Raw genomic sequence first — 22444 nt, forward strand, 5'->3', positions numbered from 1 at the left:
GCCAAATTCTGAGCTATGTTGATATCAAGAAAAATGTCCATCTCCACCCATGATTCCTAAAGGAAACAGAGCATTTTGAAACCCCAACAAAGGACTGGACAGGGGTTATGCATCATATACATCCAAGCCTACAAGGAAGTGAGACAACATATACAACTAAAAGAGAGCATGGTTTGAATAACAGTTAGTGCATGTTCTATAGCATGTAGCTCAGCTGTGTAGATGCTACACTCAAGAGGAACTTGATATTATTACTCATTATTTCTCCCTGATTGGAGGTTCCACCTCGTGACGGGTATTGCTACCAATTACTCAGGGTGGTTGTTGTTATATCTGGTGTTACTGTTGGTCGAGGAACTTTCCGACTATCCTACAGGTGTTCAGGATTGTGACTTTCTGGAGTTCCTTGTAGGTGTTTGCTGGGAGACCTATTATTATTATTATTAGCGGCCATATGGTGCAAGGAAACCTGAGGCTTATGCTGCACCAGCCAAAAAAAAATTTCTGAATTATCCTGAGAGAGAGAAACAAGAGTCAGAACTAGAAGGGAATCACCAAGAAAAAGAATAATATCCAGCTCAGGACCCTGGGTGTGCCAAGCCCATAATCACCAGATGTGAGCCCCTAGGGTTATGGTGGTGCTGCCATGAAAAACTACTGCAGATCCTACAGAAGATTCAAACTTTGACCCATCAGTATAGATAGACAGGAAATCAGAATACTGAATTCCATGTGTAGCATGGAGCTGCTGATAAACTGCTAGCAGTGTACTGCACTTTTCCCAGTTCTGCAGAAAGAAGTCACAGGCAGTAGGGCAGATAATCCATGGCAGAAGGATTTTCACAGATATAGGTGCAACAAGGTCTACTGTCATTTTAATTAAGAAAGATCTCGCAAATCCTGATATCAAAGTGTCTAATAGCTCTTGGACAAACATTATAAAATTCTTCTCAGTATAGCATAAAAACATATGGCCACACAGGGTGAAAGTTTAAATTTTACTGCACACTACAATGATAACTGCATATGGCAAACTATTAAGGATGGCATCAACATATAAACTTTGTATGTGTGAAGCATGAATGGCACTAGTAACAACACAAATGCCACAATGGTGGATTGGATCAAGCCAATGACCAGTACCAGGAAACAGCATCACAGTCTAACTTACAGCATAAATGAAGTGAAGTGCACCAGTCAATTTCTCATATGGTGGAACTCAGGAAAAAATATTAATATCTTTCAATACCTTCAAAAGAATACCTTCTTTTTAAGAAAATATATGAGAATGCTACCAAAGACATTAGCAAATTTAAAATTGAGAAAATAGTTCGACGAAGTGACCTAGACATAATATCTCCGAAGATATTTACTGCTGTCCTTGAAGAAGCTTTCGGAAGATTGGACTGGTCGCAGAAAGGAGTCAATGTGAATGGAAAGTAACAAAACCATGCCGCCTCCGTAGCCAGGTGGGAAGGAGCAGCAGTGCATAGCACACGCTTCTCGATTAGACCGGGGTTGCCCGTCACCATCAAATACAGAGGATGCGGAAAGGTCAGGGAATGACCACCGCATATCCTGGAGCAATATGGCCTTAGTTGCTAATGCTCCTAAAAACCAAATAAACAACAACAACCAAAACCATTTACGATTTGCAAAAGACGTGATCATAAGCCACGATCCTGAAGAATTAGGGGAAAATCTTAATCAGTTATGCAAATTTTAGTAAGGATTTTGGACTAAAGAAGAATATGGCTAAAACAAAAGTAACGATGAATAAATATGCCACAGAAAGGGATATAAACATTGAATGAACTGACCAAAAGAATGTAAAAAAAGCTGAAACTACACAGTGAAGCATGGAACAAATTATATTAAAAATCAGACTGTCAGATAAGAAGAGAAATTAGAATTGGCTATAGTTTAGGCATACAATGCAAAACAGCAAGCTTATACAGAATCATCCTAAAAAAAAAAAAAAAAAAACCTTCCCATTTTACCCATCCGGACACTCCAAATGTTCGTTTAGTTCAGCCTTAAATTTATTTAAGCTATCAACTTCCACAATGACAGATGGAAGTCTGTTCCAGCAATCCGTAACTACCTGCTGGCTAAAGGCACACTTCCGCACATTTATTCTACAACTGTCTTTCCTCAATTTGAATCTATGTCCCCTCAGATTCTTAATCTGAGCAAGCAGAAGTATCCTGTCAGCACTGAGCCTGCTCAAACCATTCAATGCCTTATACACCTCCATCAGATCACCTCAGAGGTGCCTAGTCTCCAGATGCTATAACTTGCAAAACTTAAGCCTTTCTTCATAAGTGCACCCCTTTGTTCCTCTCATCAATCTTGTTGCCCTTCTCTGTATTCATTCTAGCAATTCTGCATCCTTCCAAAAATGAGGCCAGACCTGTATACAATACTCAAGGTGTGGCCTGACCATTGCCTTATACAAAGGGATAATCACCTCCTTGTCTCTGCTAGCAAAATTAGCATTACATACCATTAGTAGAGGCATATGATGCAAGAAAGCAAGGTTATGCAGCATCAGCCAAAAAAAAAAAAAAAAACTTCCACTTCACCCCTCCGTTTGTTCGAAATACCTGTCAATCTGAGCCTTAAATTTATTGAGGCTATCAACCTCCACGCCAAGGGATGGAAGTCTGTTCCACCAACCAACTACCCGCTGGCTAAAGGCAAATTTCCGCACGTCTACCTATATCTGTCTTTCCTCAATTTGAATTTATTCCCTCTCAGCTGATTATTCTGAGCAAGAGGAAGAATCCCATCAGCACTGGGCATGCTCAAACCATTCAAGGCTTTATACACCTCTATCAGATCACCTCCAAACACTGTAATTTGCAAAACTTAAGCCTTTCTTTGTAAGAGTACCTTTTTGTTCCAGTCACTAATCTTGTTGCCCTTCTCTGCTCGTTCCAGCAGCTCTACATCCTTCTTGAAATGAGGCCTCCAGACCTGTATACAGTACTCAAGGTGTGGCCTGACCATTGCCTTATACAAGGGAATAATCACCTCCTTATCCCTGCTAGAAATATTCCTGTATATCATTGATAAGACACCATGAGCTACTCTTGCAGCCCATCTGCACTGCTTAGAGAACTTGATATCTGCCTGCCCAATTACCCCCAGGTCCTTTTCATTCTCTACCACTGTCGGTGTAGTACCACAGAGTTGATACGTTGCTCTGGGGTTGCAGTTTCCCATATGTAGTACTTTACATTTGTCAATGTTAAACTTCATTTGCCACCTCTCAGCCCATCTGCTCAACCTTTCCAGATCCTGTTGCAGCAGCATAGTTTCAGTAATGTCCTTCACAACCCTGCCAACCTTTGTATCGTCTGCAAACTTGGACATTAAGCTTGATATACCATCATCAATATCATTTATAAATAAAGAAAACAATAATGAACTGAACCCTGAGGGACTCCACTAATAACATTAGTCCACGATGAGCAGTGTCCATTGATTACCACTCTCTGTCTTCTCCCCCTCAACCACCCCTTTATCCATAGCAGCAATTTGCCTCCAATGCCACACTGCTCCAATTTGTGCAGCAGTCTTCCATGCATTAGCATTAGTGTAACAGTATCAAAAGCCTTTCTAAGATCCAAGTATATAATATCAAAGTTATTCCCTGCATCCAGTTCTTTTGTGGCTGCATCATAATATCCAATCAAATTGGTCAGGCAAGACTTCCCCTTAACAAAACCATGCTGTGTCCGAGCTATAACTGAAGTCTTGTCTAGATGACCCTGCAGTGCTTCTTTAACCAGTGCCTCCATTAATTTTCCTGGAATAGAAGTTAAACTCACAGGTCTATAATTACTTGTGTCAGCCTTTTATCCTCCTTTGTTAATTGGGGTCACATTTGCACATCTCCAGTCTGTGGGAACTTCCCCTGAGTCCAAGGAAGCTCTCATAATTATAACTAAGGGTTTCCTTACTTCCTTTGCTGCCTCTTTTAATATAACTGAATAGATCCCATCCACCCCAGGTGCCTTTCTTGTGTTTATCTTCAACAATTTCTCCTCCACTTTACTCTCAGTTATTACAAGATTCTCTAGCTTACTGCCAGAGTTCAATACACCTCTGGCATTCCCCTCACTGAATAATTCCTCATGTGTGAATGTCGATGCAAAATATTCATTTAGTTTGTTAGCTACCTGAGCAGGATCATCAACAGTTGACCCATTGATATCAAGTGGACCAATCAGATTCATCCCCTTCCTTCTAGAGTTTACATAAGTAAAGAACTCTTTGCTGTTTTTCTTTGCATCCCTTGCCAAAGATTTCTCGTAATCTGCCTTTGCCTGCCTAACCTGCTTTGTAACTTGGTTACAGATCAACTTGTATTTATCATAGGCTTCTGTGTCATGTGTTAATTTATATGTATCCCATGCATTTTTCTTCTCTGTCATATGTCTCATTAGTTCATCTCACATCCATTTAGGCCTAAACCTTGAATAATATTTCTTAGTTGGTATGTAAAGTCTAGTAGCTACCAAGATAAGTTCTTTGAATACTTCCCATTTTGAATTTGCTGTTGGTAACATCATCATCAGTTGGTCCCAATGTATAGAATTTAAATACTGTCTCAGACCATCGTAGTCGCCTTTACGAAAGCAATAACCCTTCCCTTTACCCTTGATGGTAGTTACCTCTTTGAGTAAATCCCACTTCAGCACACTGTGATCACTGCCACCTAGTGGTTCCTTTATCTGCAGATTCTTAATGCATGAAGATTCACTACTGATAATCAAATCAAGAGTATTACTCCCTCTAGTTGCCTCCCGAACATGCTGATGTAGAAAACAATCATCCAATAAATCCACAAAAGCCTTGCTAGTGTGTGAGTGACCAACCCACAAATTCCAATCAATATCTGGGAAATTAGAATCCCCCATTATAAGACTTTCTGATGTAGTGGCCCACTCTATTTCCCCGTACAGTTTCTTATTATATTCATCAGAGTCATTAGGCCTATAGCACACTCCTACTCTCAATTTTGATTTCCCAATGCTTATGTCACACCAAACTGACTCGACACTGCACTGTCCAGCGATGTCCACTGGCTTCACTTCTTTGGATTTTATGTGTTTCTTAACTAAAAGCATAACCCCTCCTCTCTTCCTATCCTTTCTGTAGACGTTGTACTCCCCAAATTCCAGTTCTGCATTCCTTATATCTGTGTGACACCACGTCTCTGATATCCCAACAATATCTGCCTTTGATGCTTTGAGCAATACCTCAAATTTATTTACCAAACTCCTAGCATTGGCGTACACACAAGTATACATGCACCTGTTTCTATTCTTAGCTACCCTAACACAATCCATGTGTTTACTTGTACCGCAATGACTCCCAGCAGTCTCTGAAATATCCTGCATCTTGTTTTTCAGGCTTCTGCTCATTCCAATAGCAGTGCAAGAATCACTTTCACCTCTGCCAGTGGCTACTATTAATGTATTAGTTTTTGTATCCTCCCAAGCTAGCAGTTTTCCAACCCACCTAACACTGCCTCGATAGCATCAGCAAATATTCTTGCGCCCTTTCTATTTAAGTGTATCCCATCCCTGTAGAAGCAGTCTCTCCTGTTAACAAGTACATCCAATCTGAAAAAATTTCTACACCTTGAGCCTTGTACAATCTTTCTAGGGCTGATTCGATCGACAAGGCTCTCATCATATACTTCCTCCTATCGTGTCTGGGCCGAATTGCAGACACTTTCAAATTCAACCCTAATTCACGGCTTTTTTTCAACAGTGACCTGTACTTGTTAAGTAATTCTGCCAGTCTCCTACTCTTGATATCATTAGTGCCAACGTGTACAACTATATGACCTTTTGTGCCCTTAAAAGATGATATCCGCTCTACATCAACCTTTGCCCCTCGCAGACATACCCTCGTCCTGTTCCACGTATCCTTTTTACAAAGCATGTTCCCCGTTTCCCTGACAACAGAGCCACCAACAACTACTAGTTCCTGTGGGACCAGCGCATTCTGCCTTGGGGTTGCCACTGTGTTGCGTGATGAACAAGTGCCAGCTCTGGCGTTGATGTGGGCAGCTGAGAGCTTGATGCCTGACCTCAATTTAGTTCCTTCAAGGGCATCCACCCTGTCCTTCAAGCTCTTATATAGGCCCATAACAATGCTGAGTTATTGCCTGATTTCGTTACACTCCTTGCATCGCGCACACACAAAGACATCCCCCATGGCAATATCATGTCCTGTACCTGATTGCTCTACAAACATCATGCAAGCAGTGCATTTTAAAAGGCTGTGATTCAGAGGGCAACTTCCCCCACATTTCTCCTCTGAGCCACAGAACTCCCATTAGCTTGAGCCTTTTGCTTTACTGCTCTGGTCTGAGTCGTGATTTCGATTTAGTTTCAATAAAATTTCAATTTCAGTAAAAAATTATAAGCCTAAATTTGTATCCCAACACAGTTATAACGGTATATATATTTTTCAGTATCAAGTAATCATTATCTACGAGTTCCCTTTATATAACTTCCATATCAAGTTATGTATTAATTAATTATGTTACATTTGTAATCTAAGTCGTTATATATATTTAGTTAAAAGTACAATTAAATTTACAACGAAGTTTAATAAGTTTAATAGATTTTACTGATTAATTGACAATATTATACTATACTATACTATACTAACACTATCCAGTTCAGAATATAATGTATCGTATAACAAAGGCGGCAAGTTACGAACGGTAAATCTACGGACACTTTAATAATTAACACATTAATAATTAACTTCCAAATCTCGCTGTCTCAATTCAGAATAAACTAACGATCCTGACTAGGTCTATAAGCTACTTATAGAAAATAATTTGATGTAAAAAATATTCAATAAAGCGGCTAAATATGGCTAAAAAACTTCTCGTTCAGCGGCGTTGCAACTTGTAACACGTGGATTTGATACCCTTACCGATACTTTTATGCAATTACAGGGCCGAGTAAAGAATAAATACACCAGATTAATCAGAAAATCACAAAATAATGCTATACTACAAAATTTAAATCAGAAGTTTTAGAAAAACAATAATTTCAAATCAATAAATAAGAAAAATCCACTTAGCGGCTTTGAACACGTCTGGCTCCCACTAACCTCGTCAGCACTCTCTCTAGCTTACTATATATCATTGACAAAACTCGGTGACCAGCTCTGGCAGCCCATCTGCACTGCTCAGAGAACTTCATACCTGACTGCACAATTACTCCCAGGTCTTTTTTCATTCTCCACCTCCCTGAGTGTAATTCCACACAGTTGGTACGTTTCTCTTGGGTTACTACTACTCAAATTGAGTACTTTGCATTTGCCAATATTAAACTTCAGTTGCCACTTCTCAGCCCATCTCCTTAACTTTTCTAGATCCTGTTGCAGTAGCACAATGTCTTTACTGTCATTAACGATCCTGCCAACGTTTGAATCACCTGCAAACTTGGACATTAAGCCTGATATACTTTCATTTATATCACTGATAAAAACACAAAACAATGTGCACAGCACCAAACCCGGGGGAACTCCGCTAAAAATATTACTCCACGTAGAGTAGTGTCCATTTATTACCACTCTCCGCCATCTCCCACTCAACCATCCCTTTATCCATTGCAGTAACTTGCCCTTAATGCCATACCGCTCCAATTTGTATAGCAGTCTACCATGTGCAACAGTATCAAAAGCAGTCCTGAAATCCAAGTATATGATATCAAATTATTTTTTGCATCCAGTTCCTTTGTGACCACATTGTAGTATCCAATCAAATTGGTCAGACAAGACTTCGCCTTAACAAACTCATGTTGTGTCTGAGCTATTACTGCTGTCTTGTCTTGGTGATCCTGCAATGCATCTTTAACCAGTTACTCCATTATTTTCCCCAGAAAAGAAGTTAAACTAACAGGTCTATAATTATGTGTCACCCTTTGAACCCCCTTTGTGAATTGGGGATCATCATCATCAGCCATTTTCAATCCACTGCAGGATGAAGGCCTCTCCAGCAACTTTCCAGTTCCTTCTGTTTTGAGCACTGGCCATCCATTTACTACCCAAAAACTCATGAATTTCATCTATCCATCTCCGCCTTTGTCTTCCAGGTTTTCTTCTAGCTCCTCTTGGGTACCATTCTGTTATTTTCGTAGTCCATCTGTCATCATGTCTTCGAGCTATGTGTCCTGCACAAGACCATTTTAGTTCTTTAGTTTTGATAAGAATGTCCTTTACTTGAGTTTGCTGCCTAATCCATGTGTTTATCTTCTTATCTAACAGTCTGATTCCCAATATAATTCATTCCATTCTTCCCTGTGTAGTTCTCAGCTTCTCTTCCATTTTTTTGGAAGAGAAGCTGAGTGCCCAAGTTTCACTTCCATAAGTCATGGTGGAGAGTATAAATTGGTTCATTATTTTATATTTCAGACAAACTGGGATATTGCTCTTCAGTATGTGACTACATTTTCTGAATGCTATCCATCCAAAAGTTATTCTTCTCTTGACTTCCAGCCATTTATCATTATTACAGCTAATAACTTGTCCCAGGTAAGTATATGACTCCACCTTTTCAATTACTGCTCCTTCAATCATTATTTCCCTTTCCGTGGCATACTTGTTCATCATTACTTTTGTTTTTGCTATATTCATCTTTAGTCCAAAATCCTTACTAACTGTGCATAACTGATTAAGATTTTCCTGTAATTCTTTGGGATCATGGCTTATGACCAAAATGTCATCTGCAAATCATAAATGGTTTAGGTACTCTCCGTTCACATTGACTCCTTTCTGCGACCAGTCTAATCTTCTGAAAGCTTCCTCAAGGGCAGCAGTAAACAGCTTCGGACATATTGTGTCTCCTTGTCGAACTCCTTTCTCGATTTTAAATTTCCTACTGTCTTTGTCTAGTCTAATAAAGGAGGTAGCACTCTCATATATTTTCTTCAAAATCGTAATATATGGTGTATCTATGCCTTGTCTTTCCAGTGCCCGAAACGTTGCCTTATGCTGTATGGAGTCAAATGCCTTTTCATAATCCACAAATGCAAGGCATAATGGTGTTTTATATTCATTTGCTTTTTCCATTAGCTGTGATATTACGTGAAGGTGATCCATAATTGAGAATCGTGTCCTAAAGCCAGCTTGCTCTTTCGGTTGATTCTCATCAAGTATTCTTTCTAATCTGTTAGTAATGACCCTTGTGAACAACTTGTAGATGTGGGATAACAAGCTAATTGGTCTATAATTTCCAATTTCTGATTTATCTCCTTTCTTAAGAAGCAAAACTATGACTGCATTATTCCACTGCTTAGGCGTAACACCTTTTCTAATGCACTTTGTGAAGAGCCTTGCCAGTTTTTGTGTTATGTCTCTTCCTCCCAATTTTAACAACTCTACAGTAACTTCATCTTCCCCCCGGGCTTTCTGATTCTTCGTTTTCTTCAATGCATGTTCTACCTCATCAGGAAGAATATTGGGTATGTCGTATGTGTTGCTACTTTGCAATCCATCTTCCCCACTGCTGGCATCATTCCCTCACTCCTTGTATAATTCTCTATAGTAGTCTTCTGCTATTTGAATTATGCCTTCTCTGCTGTTTATAAGTACACCATCGCTATTCTTCAGTTTCAGTATCATTTGTCTTTCTATATTACTGCTCATGGCTGCTGATTTAAATCCTTTGTTTTCCCTTAATGCTTGTTCTACTTTTCTTGTGTTAAATCTTCTTATGTCCTCTCTGAGTCTCTTTCTAATGGCTTTGCATAACTCAGTATACTCAATTTTCTCCCTGTCAGTGTTTTTCTTGCTCTTCATTTGTCGTCTTCGGTTCATCATGACAAGTGTTTCTTGACTAATTTTTTCTTCTTTGGATTTCTTTTTCCCTATAGGTTTCTTGGGCTTTATCACTTTCAGAAAGTTGTAATATTCCTCGTCGATATCTTGGTCCTGAGCAGTCTGCAGAAGCTGAAACTTGTTCTTAAGTTCCAGAACATACTGCTTTTTCTCCTCCTCTGTTATCTCAAAGACCTTTGTATTATTTACTCAGGTCAGTTTTTTCCTTTCCTACATCTATATCAAGTATACATCTTACCATTCTGTGATCACTTCCAACATTTACCTTATTCAGGACAGTAACATCATTCACAATATATCTTCTGTTAGTGAGGATGAAGTCGATTTCATTAGTTGTTAATCCATTTGGACTCTTCCATGTCCACTTTCTGTTCACCCTTTTCTTGAAAAAAGTGTTCATTACTGACAGTCCTTGAGATTCTGCAAATTAGGCTGAGGAAGAATGTGAAACAGTTTCCAATATATCAGGCTATGTTTGTACATTTATATTTTTCAAAGTTCTAAACCAACAAATTCTGTTCAGCCAGTTGTATATTTAATTTCCAGCTGTAATATGCAAGTAGGAAATTGTCTATTATATCAGCATTCTCAGCCAAACGTTCCCTTTGTCTATTATATCAGCATTCCCAGCCAAACATTTAAAAATAAGATAAAGGGAAATTACAAACTAGACATAAGAAAATAACATACAATAAATTAAAAGGTCTATGTTTAAAGCCAACTGTTGAAACTTATTTTTAAAATTATGCCAAATGAGAATGTTTATGAGGCTAATACTATGTAAGCAATGCTTCCTTACATCACTAATATTAATACATGCAGAATAAATGAAAGCATTTATCAAAAATATACCTTTATTATATTGCAACAAACTTCCTGATCCATCCTTGGGCCCTGATAATCAGGGCATTCCACTTCTATACAATAATCAAGTACGGCCATATTTTCTTTGTAATTAAGAATATCCTTTCCTAAAATAAAAATTAGGTATCTGTAAGTAATAATTAATCATAAAGATAACTATTAAATATAACTAACTACACATGTTCACTTTGTTAAAGACAGAAATCATAAATACTGTAATTACACTGGTCAATATTCTTTCCAAATTTCTCACAATTCAATATACACTGAAGTCCAGAGATGCCAAGGCCATTTTCAACTTTTGATACCCAACCACAATAAAAAAAAAATTTATGAAAACAAAATAGGATTAAAAAAATGGCATAATTTCAATGTATTTTAAATAACCAGTGTTTTTCTAGCACTTTTGATATTGGCAAAACAATACGGGGAAACAACTTCTACAGCACCAGCCAAAAAAAAAAAAAAATCAAACTGCCCACTAACAACACTAGGTAGAAGTTCATTCCAACAATCAATTACTCTGGTAGAATGTAAATTCCCTACTGTGACCATCCTTTTTCGATTTAAATATCTCCCTTCCTATGCATCATCTGAGGAGTGTACAGACACCTTATACACCTTTTACAGTACCTCATTCTTCCTTGGTAAGAATATTCTTTTGTGTCCTCAACTAATTTTGTTGCTTTTCTCTGCACCACATTCAACAGATCTAAAATTAAGTTTCAAAACCATTGTCCTTGCCAGCAATTAACTTTGCTTGTAGGGGCAAAGAAGTGATTATCTCTTGTAGTAACCTGATATTTAAAAAAGCTGTAGTTGAATCTGAAAGTAACTGGAATTTTGAAAAAGCCTGATAGAACAGTAAGCAATTAATTCATCCCTAGAGAGACTGTTTACGGAAAATACCATAAGGATTCAGGAAAATTGCTAGTTGGGGGGGGAGAAGGTTAATATAGATCCATATTTATCTGATGATACGGTTCAAAGTAATGCTTACACTCACCTCAGGAATTGTTTGTTGGCAAGATGTTCTGAGGGTAGCAACGCTTCAAATCAGCAGAATGAGAAAAATAGGGAAACAAGCCTAAATAGCTTCAAGGGGTGTGTCAGGGTAGTAAACTATAGCATTCTTAGTCTTAACTGTGCCTACAATAGTAGGGAGTATTGACAATACTCCCGACTACAATGAATCTGAAATCCTGGTTAGACCAACTAATGCTGACATAATAGGGCTAACAGAAACATGGTGCCACCTGAAAGTTGAGGATGATGAGTTCCACTGTGGTACGTATAATGTGTTTAGGAAAAATAACGAGGACAGGAGGGGTGGTGGAATCAGCCTGAGTGTGAACAGAGCTTTTGCTGAGTCTGAAGCTGTCTACCAGCATAGAATCTGTGTGGGTTAGTTGGAAGCAAAGATATAATGGGCATGGGATAATCTACAGACCAGAAGATTGTGAAGAATATGCGAAGAGTCTTTACATGCAAATGGAACTGACAAGCAAGTGCAAATGTCTTATTACGGGTGACTTCAATCTGCCCCAGATTGATTGGATTAAGTGGGAGGGAAACTCACCTTGGGAAAAAAATTTTAAATAAACTAGATGATTCTTATTTGTACCAGCAAGTCAGAGATAATACTAGGGGTAAGAATATTCTTGACCTCATCATTACTCACGAATTAGATGACATCACAGGGCTTAAAATACAAGGACCACTGGCAGGTAGTGATCACACAGTCATCAGTTGGAAAATGAAGAAAGATATTGCAGTAGTTAAAGGTAAAGGAATGGATTTTAATTTCAGAAGAGGGGACTTTGACAGTTTAAAGCACTATATGGCAACTATTAATTGGGCGGACTGCAGAGTGAGGGCAAATACACTTGAATTATGGAATACATTTAAACCAAAAAATCAGAGAAACCACAACCACATATATACCTTTAAGAAAATATCACAGGAGGAGGATGCTGAAATGGATGAATGTGGAACTGGCTGGTCAAATGGAGCAAAAAAGATAGCATGGGACAGTTACAAAGCAATGAAAAGTACTGAAACCTACAACAGCTGCACGCTTATTTGTAACTGTACCACAGATAAGGTCAGAGAGGCCAAGGCTACATATGAGAAAGTACTGGCTAAGTGAGTAAAGAATGGGAACAAGGAATTTTTCATGTATGTGAATACAAGGAAGAAAAAAGTAAATCAGACTGGACCCTTGTACACTGGGTGTGGGAAAGTCTTAGACAACCCAGCTGATAGTGCAATGGTGCAGATGAATTGAACAGGTACTTTGCATCTGTCTTTAGTGAAGAAAGACCTTTCATGCTGAGAAGAGGCTGTGCAAGTGAGGCTGGGTCATATGAAATTAGTGATTTCAAAATTTCAGATGGCTGTTTATCAGAAAAACTTTCAAGCATAAAGGCAAGTAAGGCTCCTGGAGTTGAAGGCATATAACCAGTAATTAGTGGCCTTGGTAGCCGAGTGGTCAGTAGCAGGAATGCAGAAACACACACTCTTTGAGTAGACCAGGGTTCAAGCCACTGACTGCTAATTACGGTCGATCTGCCAACCTGCACTGGACCAGCGTAGAAGATTATGGTCCATTTCCCTCAACATGAATTGTTGCAAAGGTTTCCATCCTGCAGTGGATTGATAATGGCTACTGCTAACCTTAACTTTATACCCAGTAATTTTGAGGGAGGCCACCAGGGAGCATAATGAACCACAGAAGTTAATTATGAGGTTAATGAAGCGTGCAATCCAGGCACATTTCGATAGATATAGCATTCTGAATAACATACAACATGGTTTTTTTAAAGAAAAATCATGTTTAACTAACTTACTAGGCTATATTTGACACAGTTACTCATGAGCTGGATGTAGAGAAGAATTTCGACAGTTTATCTGTATTTTACAAGGCATTTGACTCAGTCCCTCATGAGAGGTTACTGTATAAGCTGGATCATTAGCCATTAGTAATGGCCATGGGATGCAAGGAAGCCTAAGGATTATGCTGCACCAGCCAAAAAAATAAATAAAATAAATAATAATAAGAGAAAAGGAAATAAACACACAACTTATGCATTTCCCTCCTCCGGTAGGTAACAATCCAACTGACCTTTGAATTTCCCAAAACTGTCAGCCTCTACCATCCATGTAGGTAACTTATCCCATTAATTTATAACTCGCTGGCTAAAATAAAACTTCCTGCAATCCAATCTAAACTTCTCTCCCCGTAACTTGAATTTATGGCCCCTAGTTCTAGAATCATTTATAACCGTCAAAATTTCATCCTCGTTCATTGTGCGAGAAGGGGAACAAGATTGGTGAGGAGAATGAAGGGATCCTCTTACCAGGAGAGGCTTAAGTTCTGCAAATTGCAGCAGCTGGAGACTAGGCACCTGCGAGGTGATCTGATTGAGGTGTATAAGGCCTTGAATGGGTTGATTTTTTTTTTTTTTTTGATTTGATAGTTGTTGGCGCATCGGCTTCTGTGGCCATATTGCACCTCCCAAGGTTTTTGCAGTACTTTGATCTAAGCCCAAGGCGGGAATCGAACCCGCGACCTTTGGGTTGCCGGGCAGGTACTTTACCCACTCGGCTAGCCCGGTCGGCTTGAATGGGTTGAGCATGCTGAATTCTGATGGGATTCTTCTACTTTCAGATTACGAACCTAAGGGGGCATAAATTGAAATTGAGGAAGGACAGATGTAGAATAGATGCGCGGAAATTTGCCTTTAGCCAGCTGGTCGTTAATTGCTGGAACAAACTTCCATCTGTCGTTGTGGAAGTTGATAGGTTAAATAAATTTAAGGAGGAACTGCACAAACATTTAGAGGGGATTGTTTTGTAATTTTTTTTTTTTTTTTTTTTTTGGCTGATGCTGCATAAGCTCATACACTTGCTTTCTTGCATCACATGCCACTACTACTACTAGCAAAAGTTCAATAAATCATCAACAGGACACCACGGGCCTTCCTTGCAACCTTCCTACAGTGCTCAGAGAACTTCATCTCTGACTGTATCGTAACTCCCAAGTCCCTTTCTTCCACTATTGACTTTAGTTCAACTCCACCAAGCACATAAGTTATTTTGGGATTACTGTTGCCCAAGTGTAAGACTTTGCAATTTTCTGGATTAAACCATAGCTGCCACTTTCCTTCAGAGTGACCTAGATAGACTTCCCTGAAATCTATCTATATCACTCTGAAGACGCTTTGCTTGGCATTGATCATTAACTACTCTACCAATCTTCATATCATCTGCAAATTTAGACATCATGCCTTCTATCCATTCATCAATGTCATTTAAGAAAATCATAAACAGAGTTGCCAATACTGATCCTTAGGAACACCACTTTTTACATTAACCCAATCTGAGGAATCACAACCCCCTGCCTCCTACCCTTAAGCCATCCTGCTATCCAAGGATTTTCCCTGATTCCAACCAGTTCTAGCTTATAAAGTTAACTGCTCATATGGGAGTCAAATGCTTTGCTGAAATCCAAATAAACAATGTTGAAATTATTCCCTAAATCCAGCTCATGAGTGACCATGTCAAAATAGCTAACCAGATTTGTTAAATATGATTTTCCCTTTACAAAACCATGCTAGTATTGTTCAGAATTCCATTTCTATCCAAATGACCCTGAATTTCAACTTTGATCACTGCCTCCATTATTTTCCCTACTAATGAAGTAAAACTGATCGGTCGGTATTAGCATTAGCAGAGGCATACGATGTAAGCAAGCAAGCTTATACAGCATAAAAAAAAAAAAAAAAAAACACTTCCCATTTCACCTATCCATTTGCTCCAATAGTTCATCCTTGAATTTATTTAAGTTATCAACTCCCAAGACAGATGGAAGTCTGTTCCAGCAATCAACTACCTGCTGGCTAAAGGCCAACTTCCAAGCATCTATTCTACAACTGTCTTTCATTTTGAGTTCATGTCCCCTCAGGTTCATAATCTAAGCAAGTGGAAGAATTCCATCAGCATTGAGCCTGCTCAAACCATTCAAGACCTTATACACCTCAATCGGATCACCTCACGGGTGCCTAGACTCCAGACACTGCAATTTGCAGAACTTCAGCCCTTTCTAGGTAAGGGTACCCCTTTGTTTCCCACACCAATCTTGTTGCCCTTCTCTGTACTAACTCTAGCAATTCTACATCCTTCCTAAATAAGACCCTCAGACCTGTATGTAGTACTGAAGGTGTGACCTGACCATTGCCTTATACAAAGGGATAATCACCTTATCACTGCTAGCAAAATTCCTGTATATCATTGGCAAGACTCCATGACCTGCACTAGCAGCCTGTCTGCACTGCTCAGAAAACTTCACATCTGACTGCACAATTACTGTGCAGTCAGATAGGCTACTGCTACCCGTATGCAGTACTTTCCATTTGTCAATGTTAAACTTCAGTTGCCACTTCTCAGCGTAACTGCCCAACTTTTCTAGATCCTCTTGCAGTAGCATACTGTCATTAAGAACCCTACCAACCTTTGTATCATCTGCAAACTTGGACATTAAGCCTGATATACCTTCATCAATATCACTGATAAATATACAAAACAACAATGGGCCCAAAACTGAACCCTGGGGGACTCCACTAATAACATTATTCCACGAAGAACAGTGTCCATTGATTACCACTCTGTCTTCTCCCACTCAACCATCCTTTTATCCATTGCAGCAACTTGCCCTTAATGCCATTCTGCTCCAATTTGTAATGTAGTAATTCCATGTACAACAGTATCAAAAGCTTTCCTGAAATCCAAGTATATGATAACAAAATTATTTTTTGCATCCATTTCCTTTGTGACCACATCATAGTATCCAATCAAATTGGTCAGACAAGACTTTCCCTTAACAAATCCGTGCTGTGTCTGAACTATAACTGCAGTCTTGTCTAGATGATCCTGCAATAATTCTTTAACCAGTGATTCCACTATTTCTCCTGGAACAGAAGTTAAACTAACAGATCTGTAATTCCTCGTGTCACCCTTTGATCCCCCCTTTGTGAATTGGGGATACATTTGCACATCTCCAGTCTGCAGGAACCTCCTCTGAATCCAAGGATGCTCTCATATTTATTGCTAAGGGTTTGCTTACTTTCTTTGCTGCCTCTTTTAATATAACTGGATAGATCTGAACAGAATCATGAACAGTAGAACCATCGATATCAAGTGGGCTGATTTGATTCATCCTCTTCTTTCTACATTTCGAGCAAAGAACAGCAAAGAACTCTTTGCTGTTTTTCTTTCATCCTTTGCCAAAGATTTCTCGCCTTAACATGGGATTACTGAAAAAATTCTAAGATGGAATGATGAATGGCTGCTGGGCAGAAGGCTGTGATTAATAAATATTCTTCACTTTGGTGTAAAGTCAGAAGTGGGATCCCCCAAGGATTGGTTTTCGGACCACTCTTGTTTCTGATTTCATAAATGACATCGACAATGGGATAGAAGGTTTGACGTCAAAATTTGCATGTGATGCAAAGATTGGTAGAGTAGTTAATGATCAGTACCGAGCAGCACTCCTTCAGGATGACTTGAACAGGCTTCAAGAATAGTCAGAAAAGTGGCAGTTATTGTTTAATGCAGCAAAATGCATTGTGCCTTTTGCACTTGAGGAATATGTGCATTTTGCAAAAAGTACTTGAGGAACCTGACCTGAAAATAGATTATACACTTGGTTGGGTTGAATTAACCCAACCAAGAAAGGGATCTGGGAGTTATAATACAGGCAGATATCAATTTTTCTGAGCAGTGTAAACAGGCAGCAAGGAAAGCCAATGTTGTCCTTTCGATGATTTTATGAACATTATGCAGTAGAGATATGAAGGCCATAGTCCTACTGTATAAGATAATTGTAAGACCACATTTGGAATACTGTGTTCAAGTATGGAGACCTCATCTGATAAAAAGACATTGAGCTGCTTAAAAGGGTCCAAAGGCAGGCAACTCACATGGTGAGATTGGCAAAAGGGCAACCATATGAGGAAAGAAAGATGCAGAATATTTGGGTTACACAGCTTGGCCACCAACCACCTCAGGGTTACCTGATTGAGGTTTATAAGGCTCTGAGAGAGAGAGAGGTTTGTAAAATGAATGAAGATGGAATTTTCACTATTGCAGAGAATTCCAGAACTTGGGGGCATAAATTCAAATTACATGGGAAGAGGTATACACTAGATTGTAGGAAGTTTTCTTTTAGCCAGCGAGCCATTAATTGCTGGAACAGGTAGCCTTCACAGGTAGATGAGGCTGATAGTTTGAATGAATTCAAAGGTCAACTGGATAGTTATCTATGTGAGGAGGGAAGCAAATTTTTTTTCTTATCTACTCATTTTTGAGTAGATAAGAAAATATGCAGATCAATAGTTTAATGATCATCATAAGCAGAAACAGAAATGATTCTTGCATTACTTATGCGGTGGTCTGGAATTCTGGGGGTGGGGTGGGGTGTTACATGGACACTGGCATGGACAGAGGCTCAATGTGGAATTAGCAATTATAGGTTGTAAACAGGCATATTTACTTCCTTGTATACTAATTCCAGGAATATCAGAAACAAGGTGCCACTGTGCTATTAAGAATATAGAATCAGAGAAAGGAGAATACAGGGTGTCTCAAAAATATTGGTACAAACGTTTAGGGGAGGTAGGTAACACTAAAGAAATGTGAATCACAGCGGAACCCATAACTGGAAACGTCACGGGAAAGTAGTAGCAGAGGCACAAGAAGCAGAAATGACACAAGACATTAATTAGTGGCAAACATTTATTTGACATAATATTAACAATGGAGTACGAGATGAATGCATTTCATGATGTTACAACAGATGCTCGAAGGCTCCGTTGGTGTCACGCATGCATCATGAGATGCATGCGTGACACCAATGCAGCATGGATTGGTGGACACGGTCGAACACACCTGGAGTTTCTTTGACAGTAGCAGCAGCGCAGATGAGTCTCACCACGCGATCCATTTCCATCTCCACAGGCGATTCATACACGATAGATTTGAGGGCCCTCCACAGAAAGAAATCAAGGCTCGATAAATCAGATAAATCATGGGGGCAAGGCAATGGGTCCACCACGGCCAATCCATCAACGCCCAAAACGCCTGTTCAAATGGTCACGAACACACCTTCAATAATGGGCAGGCGCCCCATCATGTTGAAACCAAATGTTGCATCTCACATTTTCTGGAACATCGTCAAGTAACCCTGGTAGAACTTGTTCAAGAAAGATTCGATATTTAGCGGAGTTCAAGCGTGATGGTAACAGGTATGGGCCGACTAAGCAGTCACCGACCATATCTGCCCACACATTTATTACAAAGCGATGTTGTGCCGCATGGGGGCGCACACCGTGTGGGTTGTCATGAGCCCACACATGAGCATTGTGTTGATTGAATAAGCCTCATCCGTGAACAAAACATAGGCTGGAAAATTCAAGTCTTGAACACTTTCTTGAAGAAACCACTGCGCAAAAGCCACAAGTGCAGGATGGCACGTGTGGAGCCCTTTGGAGATGAAAGGGGTGTAAGGAATCGTCGTGCCAGACACGCTGTACACTACAACGAGACACTCCTAAGGCAGAGGCAACGGCACGTGTGCTGGTTGTAGGATTATTCTGGACGGCATTCAACACACTTTCTTCCATGGTGGGAGTTCGCGTCGAACGTGGTCTGCCCGCACTACTCCTGTTACCTCTAATTGACCTATAATTGCACAAATTTTGATGCACGCGCGCAAACAAACGGTGGTCCGGTACATGCCTGTCTGGGAAGCGTTCTCCATAAATTCGTTGAGCGGCTCATCCATTGCCCTCTGCTAATCCATACACTAGGTGCATGTCTGCCAGCTCACAGTCCGTATATCGATGCATGCTCTTCGTGCGGCAACTACTGCTTGAATGAGCAAACTAGAAATTTTCCCTCTCGCAAACTGATGAACAGCGCCATGTACTGACTTACGGTGACGTTTCCGGTTATGGGTTCCTATGCGATTCACATTCCTTTAGATGTTACCTACCTCCCCTAAACGTTTGTACCAATATTTTTGAGACACCCTGTATATAATAAATTTCCAAAAGAAACAAGATACTTGCATGTTTCAAATACCCTTTTATTGATACATTTAATGAGATGTGAATCAACCTGATAAACGTATCATTATCTTAATTACACACTGAATCCTTGTGAAGAGACACCAAAACAATATTTGATAACAATAAGGTAGTATTTTGGTCCAAATCCTCGCTCAACACAGCAGTTCAACTAATGACTGCAGGCACATTGGCTTGACCTGTAACAGGTGTTCCAGTTCATTCCAAAAATACTCCACGAAGTTAATGTCAGAACTCTAGGCAAATCAACAAAACTTTTGCACACCCATATCTTTAAAGCAAGACTCTACAGTTTGTGTAAGAGGGCCTTGAGCATTGTAATGCTGAAACAGAAAAGGTCCCTCCTAATACCACTGCCAGCAAAAGGAAGAGCAGAATTGTCCAGAATGTTAATGTACCACATAGCATTCATTTTTCCAGGAAAAATGATCAACCATGCTCAAATCATGAGAAAACTATCCCAGATGATAACAGCACTTCTGTCAAACTTCACAGTTAGGACAGCACACTATAGTAAATTATGTTCTCCAGCCATCTGTCAGACAAAAATATGGCCAGCAGACCATAAAACCATGTACTGAAATTTGTCACTTCATAACACAGCTTTCCATCATTTCAGGGAACAACTATGATGAATTGTGCACCAGGCAATTTGATGCTGTGAATTGCATGCTGTACTACTGTTTGATTTAATATGCAACAACTCTTCCACAAAATACAATGCTATGAAGTTCCCTATGCATCGTCCCATGTACTAATATCACCACTGTCACCATTATCAAGGGTGTTGTAGCTTTGGTGCAGTGGCACAAAGTGATTGCTAATATGGCATTTTATTGCTAAGCTCAATGCTTAAACCCATCTCTTATGTATTTCACTGATTTTACTTGTAATGTGAATGCAGTCATTATTCTACTTATTCCTGACACATGGGTGGTAGGTAGAGCAAAAGCATCAAGAGCCCAATTTGTCTAGTCTGCCTTTCCTTAACCAGACTAAATTTCAACCCTCCTTCAATGTCAGGGGCAGTTGACCTACCCAACACTCCTGAAGGAGGGTTAATTTTTCAAATCCAGGATATTTAGAGACCATTTTCTACAAAAAATATGCTTGCATATTTATTATACGGGCAACATGTTATGTGAGAAAAAAAGAGTTATGAGATGTTTTATCTTTATATGTTGACATTCTTAAAACTCATGCAAAATAATCAAGAAAAAAATATAGAATGGATGTTTCAGGCACCCTTTAAGGCATTCTGTTGTTCTTAGGTGGCTTTTAGTTAAAACTCTTAATTAGAAATTAATAAATTAATTAATCTCTTAGGGCAATTTAATTTGTTTTAATATTTTTTCATATATTTTTGATATGTAATAAATAAAAGTTGGATAAATCATTTATATAATGGGTTAATAAATGTCATAAGGGCTTAAAGTGCTTTATAAAATCTAACACTTGTATGCATGATTAATTTAGCTGGTTAATAAGCAAACAGTTCAGATTTGTTGTATAAAACTAAAATCCTTTTACCAAAGTAGAATTTCAGAAAATTTTTTTATAATGAACTCCAAAAACTAGACACTGTTAAATTTCACTTTAGGGAGGTTTATTTGATTGCATTTCTGCAATATTAATCAAAGATTGAATTAGTATTAAAACTGCACAAATGTGTTGTGTAAATAGAAAAACGTGTTGTGTAAATTGAAAATGAATAAACCAAATGTTTAAATTTCTTCAAAATATGGAACTTTTAACACACACAACATTAATGTGTAAACTTGAAATAAAATCGTTTGGAGTCATACCTGGTGACAACAAAAAAAAATCTGGGCAAAATACCCTTACAAGTAACTCTTCATTATATTTGCCAAGACAAGCAAGACTCATCAGTGATGCAATCATACTACCAGGATAGTGATTTATTTCTTCTTTCCTTGAATCAGACTTTAGTTCTTCTACTGCAATATTAAAGAACTTCTCATTTATCACATTATTAGTATAATATGTTGCACAGTATAACAACTTGGCTATATCTTTCAGACGTAATTTTTTTATTTTTCCACTTAAACTTTGAATAATGGCACCAATTGACTCAGGATGATATATGTCCAATGGCGTACACATAAGTGCAAGATGTACTAATGTATTTGGATTCCAATGTGAAATAGAAGGAATACAATTAGTTAGAAATTTCTTATAAGTTAATTTAAGTTGAATGCATGCACTTTTACGGAATAGCTTGAGAAAGGCAGTTAATGTCAAATCAGGAATTACATGTAGGTGATCTGTAACCTTTCTAAATAGAGATTCTAAAATAACCTGCTTGGTGATTCTATGTTTACTTTTGAAAAATGCTAAACAGATGATACCAAGTTCTTCGACACTTAAATTTTCAACAACAAATAAAAGTTTCTCTTCCAGCTGTAATGAGGAATCGCATGTCATTTCTCTTACCAAAATGATGAGAAATGCCAACTGTACAACCTGGTGATCTTCTAAATCATTCAATGTTGATAACAACCTCTTTATCAAAACTGTAATGTAGTCAGACCACT

General features: G+C 38.8%; 1 protein-coding gene across 2 annotated transcripts in view; it reads right to left on the minus strand.

Moving 5' to 3' along the window:
- Nucleotides 1–21805, minus strand: part of LOC150089223 (FAST kinase domain-containing protein 1, mitochondrial-like) — a 58012-nt gene extending 36207 nt beyond the window's left edge. For both annotated transcript variants that reach the window (XM_090388452.1, XM_090388444.1), the window contains exons 1-2: nucleotides 21695–21805; nucleotides 10732–10850 (exon numbers count right to left, since the gene is read on the minus strand). In XM_090388452.1, coding sequence (XP_090244578.1) covers nucleotides 10732–10850; nucleotides 21695–21791 — 216 coding nt within the window. In that variant the 5' untranslated portion in view covers nucleotides 21792–21805. The remainder of the gene's footprint in view (nucleotides 1–10731; nucleotides 10851–21694) is intronic.
- Between the last annotated feature and the right edge of the window lie 639 nt (nucleotides 21806–22444).

The sequence above is a fragment of the Mastigoproctus giganteus genome, chromosome 2 (genome assembly GCF_048544385.1).
Source record: "Mastigoproctus giganteus isolate SK-2022 chromosome 2, ASM4854438v1, whole genome shotgun sequence".
NCBI lineage: Eukaryota > Metazoa > Arthropoda > Arachnida > Uropygi > Thelyphonidae > Mastigoproctus > Mastigoproctus giganteus.